This window comes from Prunus dulcis, chromosome 5 (genome assembly GCF_902201215.1).
Source record: "Prunus dulcis chromosome 5, ALMONDv2, whole genome shotgun sequence".
NCBI classification, from domain to species: domain Eukaryota; kingdom Viridiplantae; phylum Streptophyta; class Magnoliopsida; order Rosales; family Rosaceae; genus Prunus; species Prunus dulcis.
The window spans coordinates 14,350,309-14,377,372 of record NC_047654.1 but is presented as its reverse complement, the minus strand read 5'-3'; the positions used below and the strand labels follow the sequence as shown (position 1 = coordinate 14,377,372).

Genomic DNA, 27,064 nt, shown 5'->3' with positions numbered 1-27,064 from the left:
GGGCGATATACTGATCCAGTTTCCCCTCTCGGATCAGCCGTTCCACGATCTTCCGCAGGCTTATGCAATCTTCGGTATTGTGGCTGTTGTGCTGATGGTATCGGCAGAATTTACCGGTGTCCCGGTTGTCTTGCCGATTGGGTCTACGCTGATTCGGTTTTGGGATGATTTCTTGTTCATTCATCAAGACAGCCTCATAGGTGGTATTCAGCAGGGTGAAAACTTCGACGCCGTGGTCGCGATTGGGTAGGGGTCCTCGGTTGTCGTTGCGACCATACCGTCCTTTCCCTTTCTTCGGCTGATCTCGTCGATCGGCACGGTTGTCTTTCCGCTTATGGTCTGCCGAATATGAGTCGACCCTCTCGTAGGACGTTGGTTTTGCCGGGTAAACATTTGGCTCCGCATCCTCTCTGCGTGCCGAAGCGCTGGGTTTTGAGTTGAAGTACTCGGCCTTGGCGTGCACCGCCGCCTGCTTCATCAGCTCGTCATACGTGCGCCAGTTGCTGCTGTGTACTAGGTATCGGAAATGCGAGGACCGAAGGCCGCTCTTGAAGGCGCCGTAGGCTGCCCTGTCATCTGTTTCCGGACACCTTGAGTACTCGTGACTGAAACGCGCCGCATACTCTCTCAGTGGCTCGTCTTCTCTCTGCCGAATCGTGTACAGGTCATCGGCGGAGTACAGACGGTCCGTTTGGATCATGAAGTGGTTGAGGAAAATTTGCTTCAACTCGTCGAAAGAATCGACCGTTTCTGGTTCCAATCGGTAGAACCAGTTTAGGGCTGCTTCGGTAAGAGAAGACGGGAATAGCAGACACTGCCCCTCGTCGCTCAGACCCTTGCATCCGATGGCGGACTGAAAAGAATGAAGGTGGGTCAAGGGATCTTCGGTACCAGTGTAGAATGGTATGCGCAGCGGCTGTACCTCCCTGTCCTGCCGAGAGCTTCGGATGCGTCTCGTGAACGGCCCGGGCCGAAGCTTTCCCCACTCGGGTTCCTGGGAGCGAGCCTTGTCTTTTTCCATTTTCTGGACCTTCTGAAAGAGGAGTCGGACAACAGGGTCTCGGCTCGGAATTTCTTCGGCCCCATTATCTTCCGAGCGCCTCCGCGGGCTCACGGAATTATCCCCCGAGTATCGTTGTGTTTCCGAACGGTAGGTGGAAGTCTGCGTATTGGAATGTATGTACTCGGAAGCCGACTCTTCCGGGGTTTCCAGTCCCCTGATCCTCCGAATAGGCGACTTACTCCTTTGGGCGTTCAGCCGGGACTCCCTAAGCCGAGCGTCTACTCTGATCGGAGATCTCTGTCTCTCTGCCTCCCGATCGTTAAGTCGGTGTCGGCAATCGGTATAGACCTTCTTCGGGACGTGCGGTTGGTCCCTCGGCGTCGGCACCACCAGCTGTTTGGAGGGCGCGGGCGTTGCCCTTGCTGCCCTTCGGTGCCTCCTCCTGTGGGGGGTTTGTAAGCTCTCGGAAGATTGAGTTGGCTGGATGTTCTGCGTAGGCTGCTGGTACAGCAGCTGCTGAGTTTCGTCCACCTTGGACGACAGAAGGTTGTTGTGTTCCTGAAGCCTAGCCATGTCCTTTCGCAGGGACGCGATTTGGACCATTAGCTCGGCTTCAGCGGTTGTTTGGGTTGAGGGGGCGTTCCCGAAGGGAGTGCATGGGGGTAGCGCTGGGCTAACTCCAGCCTGCCTTCCGAACGGCACCCCTTCCTCCGATGGGAAAGTGGGTACTGGAGTGGTCCCCATGTGTATAGGGAATAGTGTGAATTATTTTTGTTCGTTTCCCACAGACGGCGCCAAACTGTTGATGCGAAAAAGTGGTTTATCCACGTGGCTCGCCCAACTTAGTGATATGATGTCTTCGGAAGGGAGTTAGTCTTCGGAAGATCGAGGTCCTGCAAAAGGACACGTTCGGTAAGACCTTGGGGTACCGGTGTGGTACCGGCCGAAGGCTCTCCGATGCTTAAGTAAGTACGGATTTAGTAAAGATTAGACTACAGATCAAGCGGTAGCGTACCGTTTTGTGATTCTGTCCCTCTTTTTGGGAATATGGTTATCCTTATATAGGCCCTGGGAGGCGTGCTTATATCCATTTTTCCGATGTGGGACTGCAGGGGCTGATCGTGAGCATGACACGTGTCCCAGGTCAAAAGTAGCAAGATGTACAGGATTCGGTAGGGTACATGCCGAAGGGCGGGCAATGGTGCTGACTCCGTCCACGTGTTAGGCGGTCATTGGTTTTCAGATTATTTTCTGAAAAGTACCAACTTGGTCGAAGAGGTCATCATTTATATAATTATATTGCTTGCATGCATGTGAAACTTTTAATTCAATTGTAAGAAGTCTATTGGAAATGGGGGAAAACAATTTAACAAAAACCCAGTTTCTTGTAACTACAGAGAAATTATTATGTGGATCTCTATGTTTTGTACCAGAAAAATATATGATGGTTTAATTATTTTCACTTTCAGTGGTTCAGCTCAGATGATCAGAGGCTGGCTACTTCTTCTGGAAAATAGAATAACTAGGAGCTATTAATTATATATCAGCTAGCTTGAAATTCCATGCTGTGATTCTTCAATTATTATATATATATATATATATATATATATATATATTCTCACTCACATCTATTCATTCAAAGGTCATAGATTCACAGGCCTACTGGCTTGGTATGTTGTAAGTTGCATACAAATTGATGCCTGATAAGATCATGCAGCAGACTAACTTATTCAACTCAAATTGTGAATAACTAGCTTCAGACCCAAACACACAAACACAGCCCTACTCTCTCTCTCTCTCTCTCTCTCTCTCTCTGTCTCTCTCTCCCCACGGGGAATATTGAGGTGAGAAAGAAACAAAATCCAATGATTCAAGTAGTCTCTCAGACTTAATAAAGAAGATTGCAATTCACAGATTCATTGGATTATACCTAGAGATTTGTGCATGCTGCGAATATAACAAAACCAAGTATATAAAGATTTTTTCCCCATCTTTTATCAGTTTTTCTTAAGAACAAAGGTTGTGAAATGAATTTCAATCGATGATATGGAAAGAGACTCTACATGGTAGGTTGATCTGCAACGAACAATAGATGCGGGCATCATCAGCACGTGCTAAAAGACAGTGTGGAATCTTTGTCTTCTTATCAGACCAATGTGTGTCACATTGGTTTTGTTCCTGTGTCACTCCGTGTGTGAACATAATAGCTACCATAGAATTTATGTGCATTGCCTTCATCTTCAGGGTAGGCAACAAAATTAATATACTTTGAATTTTTTTGTAATTATTTGACCCAGAATCTTTAGTTTGAAAGACTTTTTCATTCTGTTTCTGTCATACATGTGTTTGAGCAACTCTTTGTTTGAAGTGGTTTGGGCCAAAAGCAGAGTCTATAAAACTTGTGAACAGAAATCACCACCACTGTGTATGAGCAAGTTATTAAAAATCAATTATAAGATGTTAAAGCTCAATAAGATTAATCATAATGCATATTGTATACCTTGTTGTTATTATTGCATTGGGGAGTTTTCTTTTCTTTTCCTTGATGATGAATGGATATCTTAACAATATCATGTTGGCCACATTAACTTTCTTGTCATTTGTTCATTATGAGAAAGCTTAGAAACTTGATGACGAGATGATGGGCTCCATCAGATTGTCAAACTGAATTATGAGCTTAGCCAACCTAACTTAATTAAGCTGCATATTAAGTTTAATTTCCTGATCATCATGTGCCAAGGGGGGGCCAAGGAGAGAGAGAGAGAGAGAGAGGCTGGAGCTGACAATGATGGGATCCATTCCATAATGATATGATATGTAAGCGTTAGGGTAACAGACAAACAATGGTCGTCTGCTACAATTAGCTAGCTTTTTTACTGTCCACATATATATATATATATATGTACTAATTAATGTCTGTTTCTATTATATAACATTATTTTTGTGTGCAATTAAAGTTGTATGATATATATTGCGACATTATATGACAGCAGTAGATAGTGCCAAGCAAAAGCATTGCCGATGCCGGCAGATATCGAAATTAGACAGCCACCCACACACTCATTATATATCACTCCCTCCCAAGTCCCAACACTAGCTTTTTATCTATATATAGTTTCACACCTATATATTTTATATATACATATATCTAAACCACCATGTATTAGTATGAGTATTTCATCCACAAAAAAACCACCACATTGAGAAGACTTCCAATTGAAGCCCCAAGTAGCTTTTCCTCTTTTCCTCTCTCTGTCTCTCTCTCTCTATCTCTCTCTCTCTCTCTCTCAAGAGTCTTGCTTGCTTGCTTGGTTGTGCTTTACTAACAAGAACAAGAATGGAAGGTGGGAATGAGTATAAGAAAGGTCTTTGGACAGTGGAGGAGGACAGAATTCTAATGGATTATATAAGGGTGCATGGAAAAGGGAAGTGGAATCGTGTTAATAAAGTCACAGGTACTTGGCAATTCAGCAGAATGCATGCTTTCTTCTTCTATTTCTTTTTCTGCAACTAAGTTGTGAATTATTGATGTGGTGTAGGATTAAGGAGGTGTGGCAAAAGCTGCAGGTTAAGGTGGATGAATTATCTGAGCCCAAGTGTGAAGAGAGGTGACTTCTCTGAGGAAGAAGATGACCTTATCATTCGACTCCATAACCTCCTTGGAAACAGGTTCCTCCATCTCCTTCTTCAAAATCAATATCTCCATATAAGATTCTCAAAAGATATTGATGGTCTTTTATTAATTCAATGTGAACAAGCTGCAATTTCTTTTATTTTCTGCATGATTAACTTGCTGCTTCTGTCTTCTTTCCTGCAAAATTTTACCATGCCTGATGAACTCGGGTATAACCATCCCTGTTAAATATTCTTTCTTTCTTGGCGTTTCATTGCCTTCAAGCCCCAACAACAAATACTGGGCAGGCAGTGACCACTCTAATTAAATTTCATGCATTATTGCTATGCTATAGTAGCTAGTACATGTACAAAGTTATTAATACTAGACAACTATAATTGCATTAATTCCTACTGTACCCCTCTAGTTTTTACTGCTGACATTGATGTGTGCATTTACATATTAATTATTTACCATGCAATATTTAACCTACCAAAGAAAAATAAAAAGAAAAAAGCTCTGCTGTAGCAGTCTTAGCTGATATATTATTGATCTCAATTTTGTTACATGTTTTTTCTTAATTAGGTGGTCTTTGATAGCTGGACGTGTTCCTGGGAGAACTGACAACCAAGTCAAGAACCATTGGAACACTCATTTGAGCAAGAAGCTCGGTGTGAATTCGAAGAAGGGAAAGGCGAAAGCCAAGACTTGTTTAGGCTCAAAAAAAATGAAAGGGAGCTTCTGTAAGGCCTCAGAGTCAAACTCTGAGCAGCAGCCACAACCCAATTCCAATTCCAATATTGGTGATCATGAAGCTGCATCTGCTGCTGGGTTTGATGATAAATTGATGATGATCAAAGACAACATTGGCTCTAAAAGTGGGGTTGGTTTTAGTGGCATGTGGGAGGCGATGATGAACAACAATAATTATGACAGCTCCTTTTGGTTTTACAATGATGACCTTAATCTATATAGCCCTTATTATGTATTGGACCCTAGTCTAGATGATTACCATTACCCTCTTCAATTTTGAATTTGTTTTCTGATGGCTTGTAGACTTTTAACATTTTGTAAATGTTCTCTCTCTCTCTCTCTCTCTCTCTCTCTCTCTATCATCACTGATTAATAATCTAATATAATATTTTTGGTTAAATACTTCTCATCTGATATATACTTACCAATTGATATTATGCATTGTACTGTGAATGCCTGCTTAATAATATAAACCTAATCAAGCACAAATAATCCAGATCATGGAGGCAGTTGGGTTGATTTAAAGTAAGGGGTTAAATCAACCAAGATCTAATCAAAATCTAATTAAGATCTTCAAGGTGCACACACTTTAGCTCACATCAGGACAAGTAGACAAATATAAATGCTAGTCACTGAGGCAGGGTCCAGTGGTGTCCCTCTGTTTTGTATAGTATCTTGCCTTGCCACACTTAGCGCTCACACTTTTGGTAGGTGGTCCTTCCTGCTTCTGGTTCTGGATATAATGCATATTAGATTAGCTTCCTTCTGGACTCAAATTAAGGCAACATGTCTTTATTCATTTTCCTTTTCGTTTTTACAAGTATGTATCTATCTCTTTCATCACATTGGTATATTAGTTATGCGATTAGAGGGGAAATACGATTGTATCCAACCAGTTACATTTAAAAGATTTCAAATTGGTACAGATATTTTGATATTGGTTTATTTTCTTCTTTCCTATTTGATGTGACCCGGAATTTTTGTTCATTTACAAATTTGCTAGTGATCTTGGGAGAGCTAAGATGCAAATCTCGTCTACTTCTTTAGGCCCCCTTGTCCTTGTGCATGTGCCAATAAATTATTGAACTTCAACACATGCTAGCTGTCTTTTTTCTCTGAGATTTTACAATCAACCCAATCAAGGTGGGAAGCAGAAAAGGGCAAGTAAAAGATAGGAAATCTGTGATGGCCTATTGGGACTTTTTGCTCTGTAATAACCAGGTAACAATGACCAATGAAGAATTGAGGACAGCAGAGGTCTTTTGAGCTAAGAGAGAGAAAGCCCATCAAAGAATGACATGTTTTGTCCCAAAAAAATAAAAAGGAAGAGCATGACATGTTTTATAGATACAGCATACAGGCATATAATAAAGGCACCAGGTCTTGGCTCTTATTACCCAAAAAAGCAAAAAGGTCATAGGTGCAAATGGGCTTGCCTTTAAGTTTTTGACCTTGTCATGTTTTATTTTGTCTTTTTTCGGTCCCAATTGTGCAATAGGGAAACCTCCCCCTCTTCTTAGAAAATAGCTTTTGGATGATTTTGAATTGCTTCCCCACACATGTAAATAATTGCTCCTTTTGAATTATGCAAAAGTGCTTTTCTCTGTCTACTTGAAAGTCACTTCCGTTTCAACAACAAAATCATTGGCATAAAGAAAGCTACGTCGTTGAGACGTGTTGTGCTTGTGTATACATTTCACTCTTAAAAAATGTTCGTTTGCAAACTTTAATTTGTCCCTCTTCAGCAATATTCTTGACTCTTCTCGATTAATTAGACATCTAGCATATGACTTGTGCATCTCTTAATTAACCAAAGGTCTGTGGGCTCAACGCAGACTCAGTACAGGACATGAACTACAGAAGAAGAAACAAATAATCTGTCCAAAAAAGCAGATGCACAAAAGCAGGAAAGCAATAGTGACCCTTCACAACTCTATATCGTGATCAAGTGGTCCATGCTAGAAATGATTAACGAATGCAGAGAGGCACCTGCTTTCAAGCCTGAAAGCTGCAAACGATATACGTAGAAGAGTGTTGTAGGATAGGCTTTGTATTCGAATCTATGTACGACCAATTAACTGAACCCCTACGTAGCCAACAAGTCACAACCAACACAGATGCCTCATGAATGAAAGACTTTGCTAGCTAAAACCATTCATCGTCGTCTTATATCATGTGCCCGTGTTTTAGTGCCACACAATCTTTAGAGACGGGAGTCGCGAATGAAAGCATTTTATTTATTCCAAGACGGTGCAACTTTGATGCATATTATCTGTCACATTTGGCTGTCTACAAATTCTGATGGGTGTAAACTTGTGTTATCTTGTTTGGTTGGTTCTTAATAGATATATAGTTCGTGGTGTTAGTTTTGAAAAGGAAATAATGGTTTCTGGTTGGATGTTCAGTGGTCTTACGACAAGAAATGTGTTCATGCTGCAACAAGATGTCCATGTCAATCTTAAAGATATATGCCCCATGATGCAACAAGTATTTTCTCTTTTTTCCATTTTTGAGAAAATAAATAAATAAATGTATGTACTCTCTTCCTTTTTACAAAAATAATTTGAGCATTATGAAGGCCTTCCTTCACCTCAAAAACCAATTATCGGAACAAGGAACCATTTTCAGAAAACGATCTGCACAAGTCATTCATCTTCTTTTTCTGGAAAGTTGGTAGACTTGGGATTGGGAACCCTTTTCCGGCCAAACAACATCAGATATTAAACGGACTACTTTTTCTGGCTTTATAATGCATCGTTTAATATGTGCTTATTATATCGATTATCACAGCTAACTGTTGATCAACGCATTAACCACGATTTCATATTGTCAGTGACAAAAAAATGTGATCGCTTTAACATTATTCGAATCGGTGAATAATACGAGTAACAATTGTTCCAAGACGCAACAACATGATGAATACAACTAAGAGCAATTCCATCGGTAAGGCTGGGGCGCGGGCTGGGGGTGGTTTGGGCCAAAAAAGTGATTCCAGCAACAGAGGCTTGCCCGGGCAACAGGTGGACCCCAGCAGACTGGGTTGGCCCTGAAGGGAGGCTGGCCCGACTTGGAGCCTGAGTTTTGGATGATGTCAGCGCCCTGACATCAGTGCGCTACAGTGCCGTCCATAGCCAGCATCCACGTGGTGTTGTATGGGCTCTCAGATCGGATTTTTTCCTCCAATCTAACGGCAGCGAATTTTTGTGCAATAAAATAATGAAAAAAATAGAATTTTTTAAAAAAAAATACCCAAAAATTAATGAATTTTTTTTTCTATAAATACCAACCAATACTCTTTACTTTTAACATCAAATCCTCGTACATTTTTGTCTCTTTCAACTATTATTCACTTTCTATTTAATATTTTTTTCACTTTCAAGTTTTATTTTTTCAAAATCTTATCCGAAATTTTTTTCCGATTATGAGATATGATTTTTATAACAAAAATTGACATGTAGGAACCCAAAAATCTAATCCGAAAATATTATCCAAATTAATTATTTAGGTAAAAAAAATTTGTAAAAAAAACAAAAAAATGAATAGTAATTGCCCTTAGCCATGACAACGGGTGGAAACACAAAATACTATTTGTAAGGGCAACCACTATTCATGTGAATAGTAGCTACCCTAACTCTCCCCTTGCCATGACTAAGGGCAAATGGGTGGAGTTGCTCTAAGACCAGGGATCAAAGCCTTTGATGCTTGGACTCTACCAATGACCAGAGTTGCATTGCTGGGCCAATAGTTTTAGGCCCATTACTCCAATGGGTTCCAAAATGAACTAATGGAATTGGCCCATGTCCCTGAAGCACCGCAGCCGATAGCAACACATTATCTGCAGCAGCATTCTTTGGCGTCATTCAAGTTCCAGACTTTCTCTTCGTAACACTAATAATAGCGACGCTGCTTTGGGATGAGCAAAAGCCCACCTTCTTAGCTTTAGGCTGACCTCATTATTTTCATCATCTCCTGTAAGTACTTTCATCATCAATATTACAATCAGAAAAGCTTAATGAAAGCTTTCATTCAGTTTTTTTTTCTTGTTTGTTTTTCCCTTCCCTCTCTGATTCTCTCTTTTTATTTAATTATCTCTTCCAATTTTCTCTTTGCTGAGTGATTCAGCTAGAGGAGGAAGAGGTCAGTATGGCCACCACTCAATCCGCAGCTTCCAGTCCTGCGGACGACAAGCCACAAAACCCAGGTACAATTTCTCTCTTTTTCTCAAATTTTCTTCTTTTAATTGTTGTTTATTTATACAGTACTGCTCCTATAGTTGAGGAGGAAGTTCAGGAATTTATGTTCAATACATAACTACTATTTGGTTACCTAGTGATTTGCTTGGAGTTGCTTAGTTCCTGGTGCAATTAATTAAATAAAACCAGAAGATTTGTTTGTATGATTATTGTTTAACGAGTTAAATAAATTAATGGGTTATGATAAAAACATAGTTCTTGTAAATTCGCTGCAGTCTAGCTTATGTAAGAATAGAAGAAAGCTATGAATCTTAGCTATGTGTATCTAAGCTGTATGTTTAAGATGGTAATCCTGATTTTTAACTTGTGCAACAGGGCTTGCTCAACCTACAATTGAGGGTCAGCAGGATGCTGGGGCTGAGCCCCCTAAACTAACTTCTACACCATCTGTCTTTGTGAACTCTGAACCAATGAGAGAGGAACAAGTACAAAATGCGGTGAAATTCCTTTCACACCCGAAAGTTAAGGGATCTCCAGTCATGTACAGACGGTCTTTTCTTGAGAAGAAGGGCCTCACAAAGGAAGAGATTGATGAAGCATTTCGGCGTGTGCCTGTAAGTGAATTGTTGATTGCTATTCAAGCAAATCGTCAATCATCAATCTTTTTCGTGTTTCACATTGTTTGTTTGCACATTGCAGGACCCATCTTCAAGTGCGCAGGCAACTACTGCAAATCAAGGTAACAAAAAACTGGTATTAAAGTGGGATTTTGGCTAAAAGTTTGTGCATTGTTTGTACAAGTGAGTTGTATATGCTTTCTTATGTCAGATGGACAAGTAAAGACATCGTCAAATGTTCAGGCACAAAGTACCACTCAAACTCTGCAGCCTGCAGCTGCTGCTCCAACTAACGCCATTTCCTCTGTGCGTACCTTAACTGGGTATAGATTCCACTGGTCTCATGCCATTGTTGCTGTAGGATTACTGGCAGTTTCTGGTGCTGGAACAGCTATATTACTTAAGGTAAGATACTCAACTTTTCTACAATCAAGACATATTAATTGTTATCCTCATGTTCTGATGCTAGCCCTATGAGTTATTTTGCTTTTATATGCTTCTTTTCCCAGTTTCACATGGGGGCTGAGTAATTGTACCCTTTAGACTTTGATCACTCAATAGTTATTAGCTTGGTGGCTTCTGATAACATGTTTCCTGTTTTAGAAATCTATTATCCCTAGGTTGAAGGCTTGGGTACGCAAGGTTGTATTGGAAGATGAAAACGACATTCAGAAGAAAACCGACCTGAAACCAAGTTTGGCAGAAGAAGCTGCGGCAGCTGCTAAAGCTGCTGCAGCTGCAGCAGCAGATGTGGCAAAAGCAAGCCAGGAGATGCTGAACTCTAAGACCGAAGGTGGGGCTATGGTACTTTGTAGCTACTGTGTTAACCTATTTCTGTCGTCATTCACTTTATTTAGTGATCTTATTATTGTCTTCTTTTTTACTTATACTGATACGTATTACTGTTTTCATGATTTCGAACCATTGTTTATACTTGGCCAGAGAGGAGATACTTTGTGGAACTCATGAGTTTGTTAGATGTTCAAGTGCAAGAAATGAAGTCAATGAATAATTCCATTCGGAAATTGGAAGGTACTGGAAATATTATACGTGATCAAGCTAATGCTTGTGATTGATTGTTCTGCCTAAAATACAGTTGCGTCATCATTTGTTTGCAATCAGGAAAAAGACTGGTTTTTGTTTGTAACTGGACTCCAATGATTATTTTTATTGATATTCTATCTTTCTGCCTAATGATCAGGAGAAACAAAGGCCTCAAGAACCTCTCTTGTTGATCATGAGGATAATCGCTACAATACCACAAATTCAAAGGTCAGCTGAAGATAGGCATAAATTTGGAATTCCCATTGATATTTAAAAGGTGTAGATAATATCATATCTGCATTGATTCAAAATATAGCTTTTTTACTATTGATCTGTTTTACAGCAACAATATGCGAATGGCAAGGCAGAGTATGACATGCGATCAGGTTATTATTCTCCAATTGCCAACTTTCTATTGTCTAATCTTTCTAATGTTTATTGATTTCTGCTTTGTGTTATTACAATTTTCTGTACAGTGCAATCTTCCTCAGCTCCTGCATCTGTGGAACCATCTGCTGCACCTCACCCAAAGTCTTATATGGATGTAAGTCATTTTTATGGTCTTTTCATAAGTACTGTTTAGTACATGGGTCTATCATTGAGAGCTTCTCTTTTATCATATTAAACCAATCTAATGGTTCAAGGAATGTAGTCTTTTTTTTTTTTTTTTAATGTGCAAATTAAATATTTTGGTATAAAATACTCTGTTAGCTCTCAACTCTCGTGTATAGGCTGTCATCCAGTGGCAATCAGTCAGTGGATGCAAAGATCTAATTTATAGGGATTTCTCAGGGCATGTTATCATTTTAGTTGTATGTAAAATTCTTTTCATTCACCATTTTTTTTACATTGTACTTAGAGCTTGAAGAGTTCTTATATAATGTGCTCTAACCTTCCAGTTGGACCAATTTGTTATTAAGAGATATCTAAGGATAGAATGGATGAATCATAAAAGATTCAGGAGGTCTAACAGATTATAAGCTGACAAGATTGAAAATAATCTTTTATGTAGTTTTAATTTTATCTAACCAGTTGGGGAACTGGAATATTATAATATGTGTCTTATAATTGCTTTTCATTTGAACTGCAATTTGAGTTTGCGGATTATCCATGCAATAGTTAACTCTTTCATTGTTGTTATGTGTGGTCAGGTTTAAAGCTTCGGAAATTTAACACTCATGTGCATTGTTAATTTTATGCCTGCCTATTTAATTTTTATCATAATATTGCAGATCATGGCCATGGTTCAAAGAGGGGAGAAACCTCCTAATGTCAAAGTAAACTCTTTGTAGATTTTCCAATTGAAGTCAGCTTTTTTCTTCTTTATTTTTTCATCACTTAAATGTTAACCCTTTGTCATTCTGGATGCATACGCAGGACATTGATGATTTACCCCCCAACCCTAATCAGCAACTATCAAATCCTCGCTTGGCACCTAGAGCTAAGGTATTGCTTTTTAGAGCTTTTCACCTTTTCATATAAAGACACACCACCAACACCACCACCACCCCTGCGGCCCGCCCCCTCTTTTCCTTCTTTGATTCACTCCAGATTAGTACACATGGTTGGATCATATAACAAAGAATTAGATTATAGATTGCTGCATGTCTTTCACAATCTGTATTTTGGACCAACGAAAAGTGGCTTGTTTTTAAAAAATTATCTTCGAATTTACAAGAATTAGTCATATGCTTTATGAAATTATGGAAATATATTTTTTCAAATGCATGAGCTTCAATGAAAATTTTGACCAAGTTAAAAAATTCAATTTTCTTGCTTTGATACCAAATGGAGGTGATTGTTACTTTTTGTTTTCTTGGGTAGCCTTGGGAGGTTGGTCAGGCCCAAAACAACTCGAGCCAAGTATTTCAGTCTCAAGTAAGCAGTGAAGGCTTGAATTCCAGCATTCAGGACAATGGGCTCGATTATCAGTCAAACAGTGATGGTACAGTGCCTTGGTGGCAGCGGAAAAATGCTAGAATCACTGAGATAGAAAATGAGGTCAATGCAGGGTCTTTTGGTGCACGAACTAGTGAGCTTCCAGTTCAGCCAGTTCAGCGTACATGGGTTCCTCCCCAGCCACCCCCGGTTGCAATGGCAGCTGCAGCTGAAGCTATCCGCCGGCCAAAACCACCAGTGCAGAAAGAACAGCTGGGTAATGATCTGCCTATTGCACCTCCATCAGATGTGAGTGATGAGTTGCAGAGGATAACAAAAATATCTGAATCTGGAGGTGCATTAGAGCTAAGTAACGGAAGCCCACCGTTGGGATCTCCTGAAATACAAGAGGAATACAGCTTGTGAGAAATCAGGAGTTCATTGCATTTAAAAGCTTGTTCTAAGGTGCTACCCGTTTATGCACGCCTGTTATACAAGGATTGGAGAGATCAAATCAAAGCAAGATGTTTCTTCAAATATAAAATAATAAGTTGTTCAAATGTGAAAAGTTGAAGTGGATTTTGTAGTGTTGGACACTTTTGGCCGACCCTCCTCCCTCTTGCATGAGAAGCGTACATGTGCCTTTTCAAAGAGTATTTCAGACTTTAGTGGCGTTACTGTTTCTGATAAATATGTTTATTGATTTTTCTCTTCATGCTTTTTGGGTGGGACTAGCTTTATTCAAACCATATCCGCACAAACAAGAAGATTATAGCTCAAGTGGTTATAGTAAATATCTCTGCATCTGAGATTCTTTATTCGAATTCCTCCTCTCTCAATATTATATATAAATAAAATAAAATAAACCCTGTCCATATTGCAACAATGACAAGCACTTAATCAGTTGATCGTCTTATGTAATTTGCATTGGTAGTTGCTATTTGGATCTTCTATCTCAATTGAAGCTTCCCTTTTCTCCCCAATCTGAATATTTATAATCACCTTTGTCTTTTAAGCTGAATGTTAATATTTATAACCATGTTTGTCTTTAGGACAAATAAAATGATTATTATAAAAAATATAGGGGTGGATCTTCAATTGGGAGGATTCAGGAATCACTTTCTGTTTAACTTCTGGTGACGAAGGATCTAATGCATTAGATACCTTAAGTCAAACTAATCAGAAAATGAAAGAAAAAAAATTTGGGGTCAAATCAGCATCTGTGCACCCCTTCAAAGATGAGAACTTGCATGTCACGGGGTTGTTTTGTTACCCTTATCTAATCATTCAATCATGTTTCGTCATGTGAAATTCTTATCATGTATGGCTGAACGTAATTAATTAGAAATAGTAAAATAATGATATCCCGCGACAAGCAAATTTTCCTCCTACTTCAAATCTATATTCCATCCTTCTCAATCCAAAAATTATAATTTTGTTTTTTCAACTGGCGGCATAAATTGTTAACATCTTCCAAGTTTTGCACATGATTTGTCTGACCCCAGAACCAATAATGTTTTGGTATATCTTCCCTTGAGCAAACAGAGGATCATCATGTATGGATAGAATGACAAAATCAGAAATAGATGAAAGTAGGGCAAGTGCTTGAAAATATTTATATGCTAATTCATATACTTTGCACTTGTACAATCATTGGTACTCCTAAAATAAAGATACCAAAATTGTTTGTATTTATAATAATTCTGAAATCAGAAACACCCAACAACAATGCCATATAATTCCAAGCTTACCATAATGGCATACCCAAAAACAGAAACATTTTATAAGCTTTCTTTTTTAGGTACAATAAAATTCATACAAATACATTATACAAGGCATCAATTCGTTTTTGAAAGGAAATGTTTTGGATGGATTATGAGGGAATATCATCAAATGGTATAAATAGCATACTCTCCCAAGTCCCTGTCCTATTTCATATAAAATGCTGAGCTTTGAAACGGTGTCGTATGAGCCTTGGATAGAAGTAAATCTGACCCGAAAGCATCAAATTTTCCCACGAAAAAAGTAGATTACATTATAGTCCACCAGAAGAAGTTGATTCCGTTCTCAGCTTCTCGTCCTATCCTACAGTTTCGTCCTCATTCTCTCCGTCTGCACCTCACTTCCCACGTTTGATTATTTATGCCAAAAATGTTAAAAACAAAATAATTTAAAAGGAAAGAAGAGGCCCAATTAACCATTACCAGAAACCCATCATTATTTTACTATAAAGCTTTGCAATTTTCACGACCACATAAAAATTGGCTCAAAGGGTTCTCGTGGTTTTGTTCTTTTGTTTGAAATTTATCTTCTTCTCTCTCAAAGTTTATTGCTTTTTGTTGATTTAAATCAAAAAGCTGTGTTGGGATGGCTCTCAATTTATTGTCTCCGGCTGAAATCAAAGCCATCTCTTTCTTGGATTCCACCAAGTCCACCCACCTCCCCAAGCTTCCAGGTTCCAGTTACTGTCTTCTTTTGCTTTCAATTTTCTGTTTGGTTCCTGAGACAACGCAGGAAAACTGACAAAATGGAGACTTTTCCTTTTTTAGTTTTCCAAAGAGCATGCTGACATTACGGTTCAAATTGGTCACCATGATTCTATGGTTTCTGTGTTTGTAAAATGATGAGGTCCATGTGCTTTATTGTATAACTGAAAGTTCATTATAAACATGAAATGCCCACATGTGCTTTTCTCTTAAATTTTACTTGTATGCAGCTCTGAATTTTAATGATAGACTTGTTGATATAATTTTATGGTTATGTAAATTTGCAGTCTTGGTAATCGTAATAAAATTTTGTTCTTAAACGTAGGTGGGTTTGCTTTGAGGAGGAAAGATTGCAAAACAGCAGTTGGGAGAAGAATTCAATGCTCAGCAGCAGCACAGACACCTCCTCCAGCTTGGCCGGGACGTGCCGTTCTGGAGACAAGCCGCAGAACTTGGGATGGCCCAAAGCCTATCTCGATTGTTGGATCTACTGGTTCCATTGGAACCCAGGTGTGGAAATATATTTTTTTCTTTTAAATTGTTTATGGGAGATTAAAGATATAAATATAATTTTAAAACCTGTATGAAGTTCTTCTTGGAAAAGAGCAAACGAAATTGATAGAAGGTTTGAAGCGCAAATATAGAAATAACATGATTTGCTACCTACTGATGTGGGAGTGCATCTTACTGTATAACAGCCCATGAATCAGAAAGTTTGTTAGACACTAATTTTTATGTAAATCTGGAGATAATGGTCTTACAAAACTCAGAAATCTAGTTTTGATGGTTTTATTATCTCTTCCTTGTAGATAGATGGAAGAGGGCCTGGAATTTTCCCTGCCTTGGCTCTCTCTCTCTCTGTCTCTCTAGTTTTTTTAAAAACTCTTTTCAGTGGGGAAAAAGCTATTCTTTTTCTTAGTGAAACAAATTCTGGGTATCGTATCAGTTGCTTATAGTCAGAATCTGTTGTTTCTACAGACACTGGACATAGTGGCAGAGAACCCAGATAAATTCAGAATTGTAGCTCTAGCAGCTGGTTCAAATGTAACTCTTCTTGTGGATCAGGTAATCAATCCATCAGATAATATTTCCTAGTGCTTAGAAGGATTATTTATTCCAACTTACAAATAAACATTGGATTTTGAGTAGAAAAACCTGACTCGGCTCACTCCACCAACTCAACCTGATAATCATCCATTATAGCCACAAACCCTAGTGATCTGGGGTTTGTGATTGATATTTCTTACATACTTAACTTGGGGTTGAGAATCCATTTTTTTGCTTTGGACAGGTGAAGAGATTCAAGCCCCAACTTGTTGCAGTTAGAAATGAATCATTAGTTAATGAGCTTAATGAGGCCTTGGCTGATTTAGAAGAAAAGCCTGAGATTATTCCTGGCGAGCAAGGAGTTATTGAGGTGGGCTAGCATCTAATTGCCCTCTGTTGATGAATTTTATTTTCCTCATCTAGAAGAAATTGCTCATGTTTTTCTCTTCTCAGGTTGCCCGCCACCCAGATGCAGTCACAGTAGTTACTGGAATAGTAGGTTGTGCAGGATTGAAGGTAATTGCTTTGTCATTGAAGTTATAAATGTCATATAAATTTTGAAATAAATAATATAGGAACTGGACGACAAGGGAAGGTTGATGGACAGCAGAGTTGGCTAATACCTTTTAATGAGTGATGATTTATAATGAAATTCAACGAAATATTTTCAGAAGAAAAAAGCAGTATTTGACTTATAAATTAACATAAATTAGCAGCCTGAATTTTCTCCTGTTATCTTCTTAATCATAGCCTACGGTGGCTGCAATTGAAGCAGGGAAAGACATAGCATTAGCCAATAAAGAGACCCTGATTGCTGGAGGTCCTTTTGTTCTTCCTCTTGCTCACAAGCATAACGTGAAAATTCTTCCTGCTGATTCAGAACATTCTGCAATTTTTCAGGTATGCAACATCTTCATACTTATAGGTTAAGTTATTCAAGAATTATGTACTGATTCAAATGTCTGTTACACTAGTTGCGTTTTGTTGGTGTTCTAAAGCATTATTAAATTACATGCTGCACCTTAGTTTAATGTATTATGTTATATTTGTGAATCTTATATCTTAGTGAAGCTTAATGAATTCTCCTTTCTTCAGTGTATCCAAGGCTTGCCAGAGGGTGCACTTCGGCGTATCATATTGACAGCGTCTGGTGGGTCTTTCAGGTAAATCATTATATATGTGTTCAAGTTCTATTCTATGCATTATTTACTTGTATTGTAACATCTTATTGAGCTAACTCTCAGGATATAGTTTTTGTTATCAATGAAACCTGATTGGGCTCAATGTATTTTGTACATGGCCAAATTAGGGATTGTTGTATTTCTCTGTTTTTGGATACAGAACGAGGATTTTGACGAGTGCTCACTCTTGTAATGACAGGGATTGGCCTGTTGAGAAATTGAAAGAAGTTAAAGTTGCTGATGCTCTGAAGCATCCTAACTGGAATATGGGAAAGAAAATAACTGTTGATTCTGCTACTCTTTTCAATAAGGTTTTTTTTTATCATTTCTAATATTTTTCATGTTGAAAGTGTTCATATTGGAAGCACCATGCACTATTCCAATCTATGTGCTATTTGAATTTTGAGTTTCTAGCAGTTAGACATTAAGTTCTTTGCACTTTTGACAGGGTCTAGAAGTCATTGAAGCCCATTACTTGTTTGGAGCTGAATATGACAACATTGATATTGTGATTCATCCGCAATCTATTATACATTCAATGATTGAAACACAGGTTCAACTACTCAACATTTATCTGTAGTTTTGGCCTGTACTTTTGTGTTTTAAATGTTTCTGTAGTTTGTAAAAACACTGCACACTCATATTTTTTGGGATTCGTAATATGTTCTTTTCAGGATTCATCTGTTCTGGCGCAATTGGGGTGGCCTGATATGCGCTTGCCAATTCTCTACACCATGTCATGGCCAGAGAGAATCTATTGCTCTGAACTAACATGGCCTCGTCTTGATCTGTGCAAGTAATGAACCTTTTCCTTATTTCATCTTCATGGGTGTTCAGCTTGGGTCGTTTTTTATTTTTTTATTTTTTGAGTCTTTTAAATGTTCCTTTTCCTGATAACTAAGTTCATGTAATATGAATAAGCGCATTTCTGACCCTAAAGCTGGATGACTATGTCAAATACTGTTGGAACTTCTAATGATTTAATGTCTCTCTATATTTCTATCGTGAATGCTGAATGTTTAGCTAAGTTTACTAGGTACCTATTATGTTGCTGAGATCTACTACAATCATAACACTGCCTTCTTCGAGAAACTATAACATTGACTAAAAATTAATATTTATGCAGGCTTGGTTCACTAACCTTTAAAGCTCCCGACAATGTGAAATACCCATCCATGGATCTTGCCTATGCTGCTGGACGGGCCGGTGGCACCATGACGGGAGTTCTTAGTGCAGCAAATGAAAAAGCTGTGGAGATGTTTATCAGTGAAAAGTATGTGCTGTTTATTCATCTTCCATTGTTAGAAAATTTGAACTTCCAAACTTTAACTGCCTGAGGAGTTAGATTGCAAATCTTCGCTAGTGTGCATTTTCTTGTCATACAATCTTCCGCTAATATAAAAGTTTGCCTCTTCTGCAGAATCAGTTATCTTGATATTTTCAAGATTGTTGAGCTAACATGTGCTAAGCACCGGGCAGAACTAGTGGCCTCACCTTCCCTCGAGGAAATTATACATTACGATTTATGGGCACGAGATTATGCAGCTAATTTGCCGAGCGCATCAAGTTCAATTCCTGTTTTTGCATGAGCAGTTAGTCTGTGCTTGTTGGCCAAGATTCTGGTGCTATGAATGGACTGTGAATCTCCCAAGGTGTCCCTGGCTTGGAGTGGGAGGCGGGGGAGTGAACTGAAATGTGTTCCCCCCCTAAATTGGGTTGTATATGTATGAAAACAATGGTCAACTATGAAAGTCCTATTGTGGACGGTAATTTTCAATGAGAGAAACAAGATATCTAATGAAAATAAGATTTGTTGTGAAATTGTAAAAAGTGTTTGATTCTCTGTTCTCAGGCCTTGTTAGACTGACTGCCAGTGCCACCCAAGGTGCATTGTATACAGACTGCAACAAAGAGGCCATTTTTATCTACTTGAAATGCCATTTAACATGAGTTTAGTGGGTACGAGAGGAGAGAGATGGAGAGAAATGAAATGGGGATAGTGAAGTTTTATTCACTAGGGAGAGGGGGTCAGTGACATTGGGTAGGGAGGAGAGAGGAGGAGGATGACAATGAAATGGAGATAGGGAAGTTTTACTCGATAGAGAGGGTGGGGGCAGGGCAGTGACACCGCCGGGTAAGGAAGTTTCTCTTTTTTTATCTTGGAACCACAATGTGAACCAACCAAGCTCCAAGGTCAGTCGTCAAAAGGTCCAAGGTCGGGCTGGGGTTGGAAATTTGACAAACTCAAGCTAACCAGCCCAACCAGAAAGTTCAAAAGCTTTATTAGCAACGTCGTTACGTCAACCGCTATACAGACTAGCTTGGTTCACATCGTGAGAGCCCAACAAAATGACGACCCCTGAAGAATGAGAAGGTTCTCTGTGGTGTGGTTGACAACTTTGTTCTATGCTCTCTCTCTCCAGTCTTCATTTATCGTTTTCAATTGAAGTTGAAATTTCCAATAATGCCGGCAGCCGTTGCCTCCTCCACTTCGTTTTTCTTGTACATATGATTGACATAAAATCGTCATCAATTATGCATATGTGTGATTAAGAGTAGTTATTTCTGCACGTAAACCATTCCATTTCTTTCGACCAAAAAAAAAAACCAATTCCATTTTACAAGAAAGAGACTACAGACCCTAAAATATTATGATAACTTCTAAACTTGTGTAATCCATCAACAATCCCCACAAAACACGGGCTTTTTGCCAAAGTAAAAAAGAACTTTGTCCCAGTGTCTCCATCAAACCTCCAACCAACAACCCTATTAGTTACTCTAGTAGCTATGATGCAAGTGATTATTTCACTTTTTTGGACAGTGCTCGTGAAGTCGGCAAATATATATCTCATATTCCATTAAGACGGTGGATGCCTAGCTAAACACAATTATTTCTATTTTTCTATATTCATGCAAAGCCAACTCCATAATGTAAATATGGGGTGGCAATGTCCTCACATTATTGATTGTATTTTTTTTTTCTTCATAATTCTAGAGCATACATACTTACGTACGCATATAACATCAATATAATACGCGGATATACGGTTTTCTCTACTCACATTAGGATTAAAATTGTATTGGTATTTCCTTTTTCAATCTATAAAATAAAATAAAATATAACTTTTAGTATAAGCGATAGTCTCTAAACTAGAGGGTACAGGAATTTGAACCTAAAACTTTTGATCTACAAGTTAAGGTCATTTTTCAATAGGCTAGACAAACTTTTATGTTATTTTTCATTGACACATCACTATGATAATGCTTCCCCCACTAGTACATGATATTGTAGGAGAAAGATTGTTATCAAACAGTAATGGCAATGCCTTCCAAGGCGCAATCCTCATCTTTGGAAAAGCATCTAATTCTTATATTACACAACTTTTTCTTTTTCTTTTTTTCTCCTGTGAAAGCTCCGTTTGTAAACATGAGGAAAGTAGACTCTTTTTCCATCAGCTTTTAATTCCATTGCATATAAGTCTTTGATGAGATTTACATGTCAATTTTGTTCGTAGTAAGTGCCTGTATGCTTGCTTGCTGATTGAGATGGATAATTCAATGTGGATAATAATGTGGGCATGGAAATGAACCTGGTCTGCCATTTCAAGATAGAGAAGATATTTAAGTGGGTTCTTGGTGAACATGAACATGGCCAGCTATTCATTAAGGAATCCTACCCACTATACATACATATCTCCAATCAAATAGACATAAACGGGTACCACATAATTATTGTATTTTTTTAAGTCCATTTTATCTACTATTTATTGGACGAGTGATTGTGAGTTTAAATCTCATGAACGACAATTGTTCGAGGATAAAAAAAAGAACTATTTTTTATTATTTAATTTAATAAAACTTGTGTGCTATGGCTAGTGGCAAAGAGGAGGGAGGGGAGATAAGTCCCCATGTGGATTTGGTTGGGCACCCAAGAAATATGGGGTAGCTCTGAGATTGTTTTTACAGCCTTTGGCATTGTATGCTATAAAAGAAGTAAAAGAGAAAGGATGTGAAAGTAGAAGTACCCTACAGGGCACAGGCTATATAGGTCATAGCCAGAACGAGAACCAGATGCCCACCTTCTCTGCTAGCTTCTCTGTCCCTTCTTTCATTATTATTTGATCTTCTTTTTCCTTTCTTTTCTTTATAGGGATGTGTAGAAGAAGCTAAATAAAGCTCACCTGAAATATGATTAGCCAATAATCTTATCTTTTCTCTTTGGCAGAGAGAGCTTAGACCTAGAAAGTTTTGTTAATCACTGACACGGGGTTAATTTTTCCAAACCCTTTTATGCATTTTTTCTTTATAATTTATGGTTATATTAAAGGAAGATGAGAGAAGGGGTGCAAGACTTGTTTGCCAACATGTAGTTGGAAGTTGAAACTATGAAGTGCTGTTTGTTTCGAGTTTGTAAGTTGGAAGTGAACTCATTCACTCAAGTATTTTGTATGTATATGTGCTAGTGTCCATTATGTGCTGTCAAAATCCTTGCAGTTTTGGATCTTTTTCAAGGTGCCCAGTTAGCAAATCTGGTTCAAGTCTCTCAGGTACTTCCATGTGTTTGACACAACCATTCATCCTCAGTTTGTCTGTCCTCCCTCTCTCTCTCACCAAACCACAGAGAGAGAGAGAGAGAGAGAGATGATGAAAGAATCTGCTTTTCACATTTCCCTATGTTTTAGAGAGTAAGGAAGGAGCTTTTGCAGCTGGATTGACTCTGAGGAAAATGGCAAAGGGTGGGTGCAGATGAAAGACCAAGACCAAATCGTACCCAAATGGGACACACACACTCACACACCCACAAAAATATTGCTGCCCATGGAATTCATAGTCATCTCATCTCTCACCTTTTGCTTTTTCCACTTGACCCGTCTCTGTTATTGTTTTTATGGGGCCCAGTTTTCTATACTTTAACAAAAGAGTCACCATATTGGCTGGCTGTATCACCTTAACTCATGGAGCCACCACCAGCCACATCCAATTCATTCATTATAACTTATGAGAATATAATGAAGAAGAAAACATATGCTATAAATTTAATGTCATGCATGCCAATTTTGTATTGCATTAAATGGATTTTCTATGTCTCTTTTTATGACAATACAATATTATAAACTACTCTAATTTAAAAGAAAGAAAATCAAACTTGAGTGTAAATAGTAAACATATTGTAGCTTTTCTATTCATTATTTGAAGCATGTAGTAGTGTTGGGTAGAATAATAAAATAAAGTCAAAATGAGATAATGTAAATTAATAATTTCATATTTCCGTCTTCCCGCTAACTTACAAGACACCCCCTTAATTAGGTATTACTTGATGTTGATTAACTTAAGCAAGATGTATAAAGTAGGCTTTTTTGAGTTCCTAATACCAACTCATATTAATTTAATTCTCTTTTTTGAGTGTCCTTAATTGACTTTCCACAAATCAAAATCAAAATCAAAGTGAGGTTGATAAAAAGTTTAAAAAGAAATCTAATTTTGTTATTTTCTCGGAAGCTTCTGAAAAAGGACAACCCTCTGATTGTGATACCAAATGAATCTTTTGTCAATGCCACGTGAAACCCACTCACTCAACAAATTATAACCAGTGAAAAACTGGTTGATTAATTTCCACGTGGATTTACTCAACATAAACGAAGTTTCCAATGCTCTCACATTATAAAATATATTCCATGTAATTACATGAAATGAACAAACCCATTTCTATTAACTAATTGTAATTTTCTCAAAGAAAAAAAATAAGAGGCTAATAAAAATTAATAATAAAAATTAGAAAATACTCACAAAAACCAAAACTTAGCCAAATTTTCAATCACTGATCTCTCAAAATGGATGCAAATTCCTGCTAAGCCCATTCACGTTAGAGAAGAACCCCACAAAGTCCTGCCTGTACGGTAAAAACGACCGTCGTTTATCTCCTTCCTCCGCGGCTTTGCTCCTCACGACAAAACGCTCCTCATTCTGCGACACGCCTCCGCCGCCGCCGCCACCGACTCTTTTCTTGGAGACGACGTCGTCCTTGTTGTTGTTGTTCTTGTTGTCCGCTCTCTTGGTCGAGGACGGAGCCAGAAACACGAAAGTCTCCTTGCCTTCGCTGCTGCTACGATAAAGAAGGTCCCGAAACTTCCAGCGCTTCGACGAGCCCGCGGAGCTGCTCTTGGTCTTCGGAGGGGTCCACACGCAGTAGGTGCCAGGTGGCAGGTTCTCGAGGTCGTCGGCCTCGGAGGACGAGCACGATGCCGTTTCGCGCTCCTCTTCGATCATGAGCATTCTGAGCGGCAAACGACGTTGCTTCGGCGTCGTAGCTACCTCGGAGTTCTTCTTATTAACTGCGTCGGCATCGCCGTTAACCTTTTTAGGACATACGACGTCGTTGTGCTCTTTTAATAAGCCTTGGTCGAAGAGCGGGTAGACGGGCCTGATCTGACCGTTGGAGAAAATCTCGTCAGCAGAGATGGGCGACGTGTGTGCGTCTCCGCCGACAAAAGCAAACTCAAACTCCTCTTCCTCCTGCTCCGCCTCCTCATGTACGCCGTCGTTTTGGGGTTGTCGGTGTTGTTGTTGTTGTTGTTGTTGTTGTTGTGTCACTTGTTCTTGTTCTTCTTCAAGATGATGAGTAGCGTACAAACTTTCCCAGTCGGGCTCATCGTGGGTGAGTTGATGATCTTGAGAGGTTAACTCGCTGACAACTCGGGCGGCGATCTGAGCGAGTCGGTCGGAGGAAGAGTAGGTGTTGAAGCTGGGAGAGAGTGAGATTAATGGACCTGAAGCAGCCTGCATTATTATCAATTTGGTAGCTTCTTCAATTCAATTCTCTCTGTGCAGCTTTCTGATATTTTAATTCAGAGAAACAGAGCAAACAGAGCAAAGAAGAGAGAGAGAGAGAGAGAGAGAGAGAGAGGAGAGTTGGGTGGAAATGAGAATGACCCAAACTGTGGGGCTTGACCCTTCACCTTGGATTTGGGTTTATATAAATGATTTTTTGTGACCGTGAGTGGTTGTGAAAAATGGCTTCAATTTTTCCGACGCTAAATTTAAAAATAAAAAAAACAAAAAGTCTTTTTTTTGTTTGTTTTGGGTTTTGGCCGCATATATTAAAAGTCTCCTCTACAATACTCCGGAAATTGAATACGCGTTTTTGTGAAAATTAGGATAAGTTCCCGCCCCTCTGTCTCTGTGTGTGAGGTTGCTAAATACGAGAGGTTTGTTTGGGACAATCGCCCCCTCCGCTCCGCCTGCCACCTGTTCACTGTTCAGGTTTGTTTGCAGTTGCCTATCAATTTTAAATTAATTAAACAATTACGTAAGGGAAATTAAAAGGATTTTTATTTTTCGCAAGAAAAACGCATTTAGATGACAAGTGAGAGGAGGAGGGTGACCTGACCAGTGCTCGTATGTGGGCTGTCATGTCGCGTGTAAAGCCCATGATTTTACAAAGAAGCCGTTGGAACCTCAAAAACAAAACAACAACAGGTTGCCGGGTTGTTTATCTTACATTAAACTATTATTATTATCATTAATCTTCACATAAGTATAATAAAACTTCATCTTTGTGTGCGTTAAAAAAAAAAAAAGATTAATTCATTTCAGATTTTGGTGTGTGCCTGCCTGCGCAAGAATACTTGAAGGTGACCCTCCTTGTTCTCATTCATTATAAAATAAAAATAATTAAATAATTAAATAATTAAATAATTGATTTATCTAAACCACAAGGTTCTTTTGATTGATGGGGACTAAACCCACCAACTTGACACTCGTAGATTAAGAGACATATATATTTTGGAAATTCTCAGATGTTTAGCAGGAAACTATGCAAGTTGTGATGTGGATTTGAAAACCTTGATTTGTGACATATCAAACTTTTATTTATTTATTTCCAACCTGTTTGTGAGAACAGGACAACCTCTTTTTTCATAGAAAAGTATTATCATTTGCCTATTAAACCCACCTACCCTTATTATTAATTATTAATAATAATCATAACCATAAGGGTTAATGAAATGATTTGATGAGCTAAATCATATGGATGTACTTTTTGAGGTTTTGTTCCATGTTACCTACCAATTGCCTAACACTCCAAGCCTAAAGGGTGCTCCACGCTTCTTGAATTGATCAACACACCACTATTAATGGGGTGTTAATTGGATTGTTCAGGATTTGTCCCTGTGATATATGAATTGTCTAACTTTAAAACAAAAATATGATCAACACACCCACCTACCAAAATATAATCTACAAATGATGTGGCCTAACATGGGTAGATGATTTTTGGGTTTCTCTCTATCAACAAATTTGTTTCAATTAATTATTCTATTAATGCAGAGTATGAAACACACATGGTATGAATAGCAATGGTTTGGGCGTGAATAGCACATTCTGCATGAACAATGTCATGGGTCATGCAATGCATTGCTTGCTTGCTCATTATTTTGGCGTTTGAATTATATATAATTCTTTTTTGTGTGATGAGATGCAATTTTGCAAGTAATGTAAAAGCAAGTTTTGGGGAAATAAATAGTATTAAGATTAATAATATTATATCTAGTATATATAACACACTGCATTAATGAGATTAGCCTTTGAAAGCAAGTAAGGCGTCTTTTTAGCTGCAATTATGAACAGCTTGCGTGAGCAAGCTTTGATATTGTTGGTATACCATGCGTTTTATTGAATTATAACAACAAATGATCGAGTCTCATAATCATCAAAGGAGCATATGTACATAAAATATACTAAATATTTCCAATCAAATCATTCCCCTCTAATAATAAACATCCAAACACGGCCTGCGTTTTAATTTTATAGTAAATCATGCGTATACATCTACACATAAAACATCATTTCCTTCTAATAATAAACCTCCAAACACGACTTGCGTTCTAATTTTACAGTAAATCATGCGTATACATCTATATATAAAAGAACTAGCGTAATTCATCAATAATCGACAACCATCCACGTATACATAAAAGACGTTTACTGTAATTCCGTGTGGAGTTTTGGATAAGTCAATGAAAAGCCTATTGCATCTATTTATAATAGTGTCTATTATATTACAACAGTTTTTTTAGCATCAAAACGTCTAGAACTTTGCTTTTACGCTTACTTGGGTGACTGATTGATTATCTTGGAGTGGTGTGGCAATGGAACAGCACGGCCCACAGTTATCACCTAAACCCGTTGTCGTTTTACAATAATCGCAAACACCGTGGACCGACCATCCATGGAAAAATGTGGCATAAAATC

At 38.5% G+C, this 27,064-nt stretch overlaps 4 protein-coding genes across 5 annotated transcripts; 3 read left to right on the top strand and 1 right to left on the bottom strand.

Annotated features, from left to right (window-relative positions):
- Positions 1 to 4,034: 4,034 nt before the first annotated feature.
- On the top strand, positions 4,035 to 5,680 carry LOC117627963 (transcription factor WER-like). Its single transcript, XM_034360286.1, has 3 exons — positions 4,035 to 4,458; positions 4,543 to 4,672; positions 5,202 to 5,680. Exons 1-3 carry the CDS (start codon positions 4,341 to 4,343, stop codon positions 5,647 to 5,649), a joined length of 696 nt encoding a protein of 231 aa, XP_034216177.1. The 5' UTR covers positions 4,035 to 4,340; the 3' UTR covers positions 5,650 to 5,680.
- Positions 5,681 to 9,229: 3,549 nt separating this feature from the next.
- On the top strand, positions 9,230 to 13,925 carry LOC117628400 (peroxisomal membrane protein PEX14). 2 transcript variants are annotated; one of them, XM_034360846.1, is made up of 13 exons: positions 9,230 to 9,340; positions 9,492 to 9,570; positions 9,938 to 10,176; positions 10,262 to 10,301; positions 10,391 to 10,584; positions 10,783 to 10,972; positions 11,122 to 11,211; positions 11,381 to 11,451; positions 11,567 to 11,609; positions 11,700 to 11,767; positions 12,456 to 12,500; positions 12,601 to 12,669; positions 13,048 to 13,925. In XM_034360846.1, the coding sequence occupies exons 2-13, from the start codon at positions 9,513 to 9,515 to the stop codon at positions 13,525 to 13,527; spliced, it is 1,587 nt and encodes a 528-aa protein (XP_034216737.1). In that variant the 5' UTR covers positions 9,230 to 9,340; positions 9,492 to 9,512; the 3' UTR covers positions 13,528 to 13,925. The 2 variants fall into 2 exon arrangements, with proteins under 2 accessions (XP_034216737.1, XP_034216738.1); XM_034360847.1 differs by having other exon boundaries at positions 9,288 to 9,570.
- A 1,126-nt stretch (positions 13,926 to 15,051) lies between these two features.
- Positions 15,052 to 19,636, top strand: LOC117627880 (1-deoxy-D-xylulose 5-phosphate reductoisomerase, chloroplastic). The gene is made up of 12 exons (XM_034360153.1): positions 15,052 to 15,556; positions 15,913 to 16,097; positions 16,566 to 16,652; positions 16,879 to 17,004; positions 17,088 to 17,150; positions 17,385 to 17,534; positions 17,730 to 17,797; positions 18,015 to 18,126; positions 18,264 to 18,368; positions 18,490 to 18,611; positions 18,942 to 19,088; positions 19,236 to 19,636. The coding sequence occupies exons 1-12, from the start codon at positions 15,469 to 15,471 to the stop codon at positions 19,402 to 19,404; spliced, it is 1,422 nt and encodes a 473-aa protein (XP_034216044.1). The 5' UTR covers positions 15,052 to 15,468; the 3' UTR covers positions 19,405 to 19,636.
- Positions 19,637 to 23,417: 3,781 nt separating this feature from the next.
- Positions 23,418 to 24,781, bottom strand: LOC117627808 (homeotic protein female sterile). The gene has a single exon (XM_034360056.1). The coding sequence runs from the start codon at positions 24,596 to 24,598 to the stop codon at positions 23,642 to 23,644; it is 957 nt and encodes a 318-aa protein (XP_034215947.1). The 5' UTR covers positions 24,599 to 24,781; the 3' UTR covers positions 23,418 to 23,641.
- Positions 24,782 to 27,064: the final 2,283 nt, after the last annotated feature.

What these genes read in the sequence shown, in the direction of transcription:
- LOC117627963 (XM_034360286.1), top strand. Translation starts at nt 4,341, where the DNA reads ATGGAAGGTGGGAATGAGTATAAGAAAGGTCTTTGGACAGTGGAGGAG. An exon ending in TCGTGTTAATAAAGTCACAG is followed by an intron (nt 4,459 to 4,542) that starts GTACTTGGCAAT and finishes GATGTGGTGTAG; the next exon opens with GATTAAGGAGGTGTGGCAAA. An exon ending in CATAACCTCCTTGGAAACAG is followed by an intron (nt 4,673 to 5,201) that starts GTTCCTCCATCT and finishes TTTCTTAATTAG; the next exon opens with GTGGTCTTTGATAGCTGGAC.
- LOC117628400 (XM_034360846.1), top strand. Translation starts at nt 9,513, where the DNA reads ATGGCCACCACTCAATCCGCAGCTTCCAGTCCTGCGGACGACAAGCCA. An exon ending in GAACAGCTATATTACTTAAG is followed by an intron (nt 10,585 to 10,782) that starts GTAAGATACTCA and finishes TTCCTGTTTTAG; the next exon opens with AAATCTATTATCCCTAGGTT. An exon ending in ACAATACCACAAATTCAAAG is followed by an intron (nt 11,452 to 11,566) that starts GTCAGCTGAAGA and finishes TCTGTTTTACAG; the next exon opens with CAACAATATGCGAATGGCAA.
- LOC117627880 (XM_034360153.1), top strand. Translation starts at nt 15,469, where the DNA reads ATGGCTCTCAATTTATTGTCTCCGGCTGAAATCAAAGCCATCTCTTTC. An exon ending in CCACCTCCCCAAGCTTCCAG is followed by an intron (nt 15,557 to 15,912) that starts GTTCCAGTTACT and finishes TCTTAAACGTAG; the next exon opens with GTGGGTTTGCTTTGAGGAGG. An exon ending in CTGGTTCCATTGGAACCCAG is followed by an intron (nt 16,098 to 16,565) that starts GTGTGGAAATAT and finishes TTGTTTCTACAG; the next exon opens with ACACTGGACATAGTGGCAGA.
- LOC117627808 (XM_034360056.1), bottom strand. Translation starts at nt 24,598, where the DNA reads ATGCAGGCTGCTTCAGGTCCATTAATCTCACTCTCTCCCAGCTTCAAC.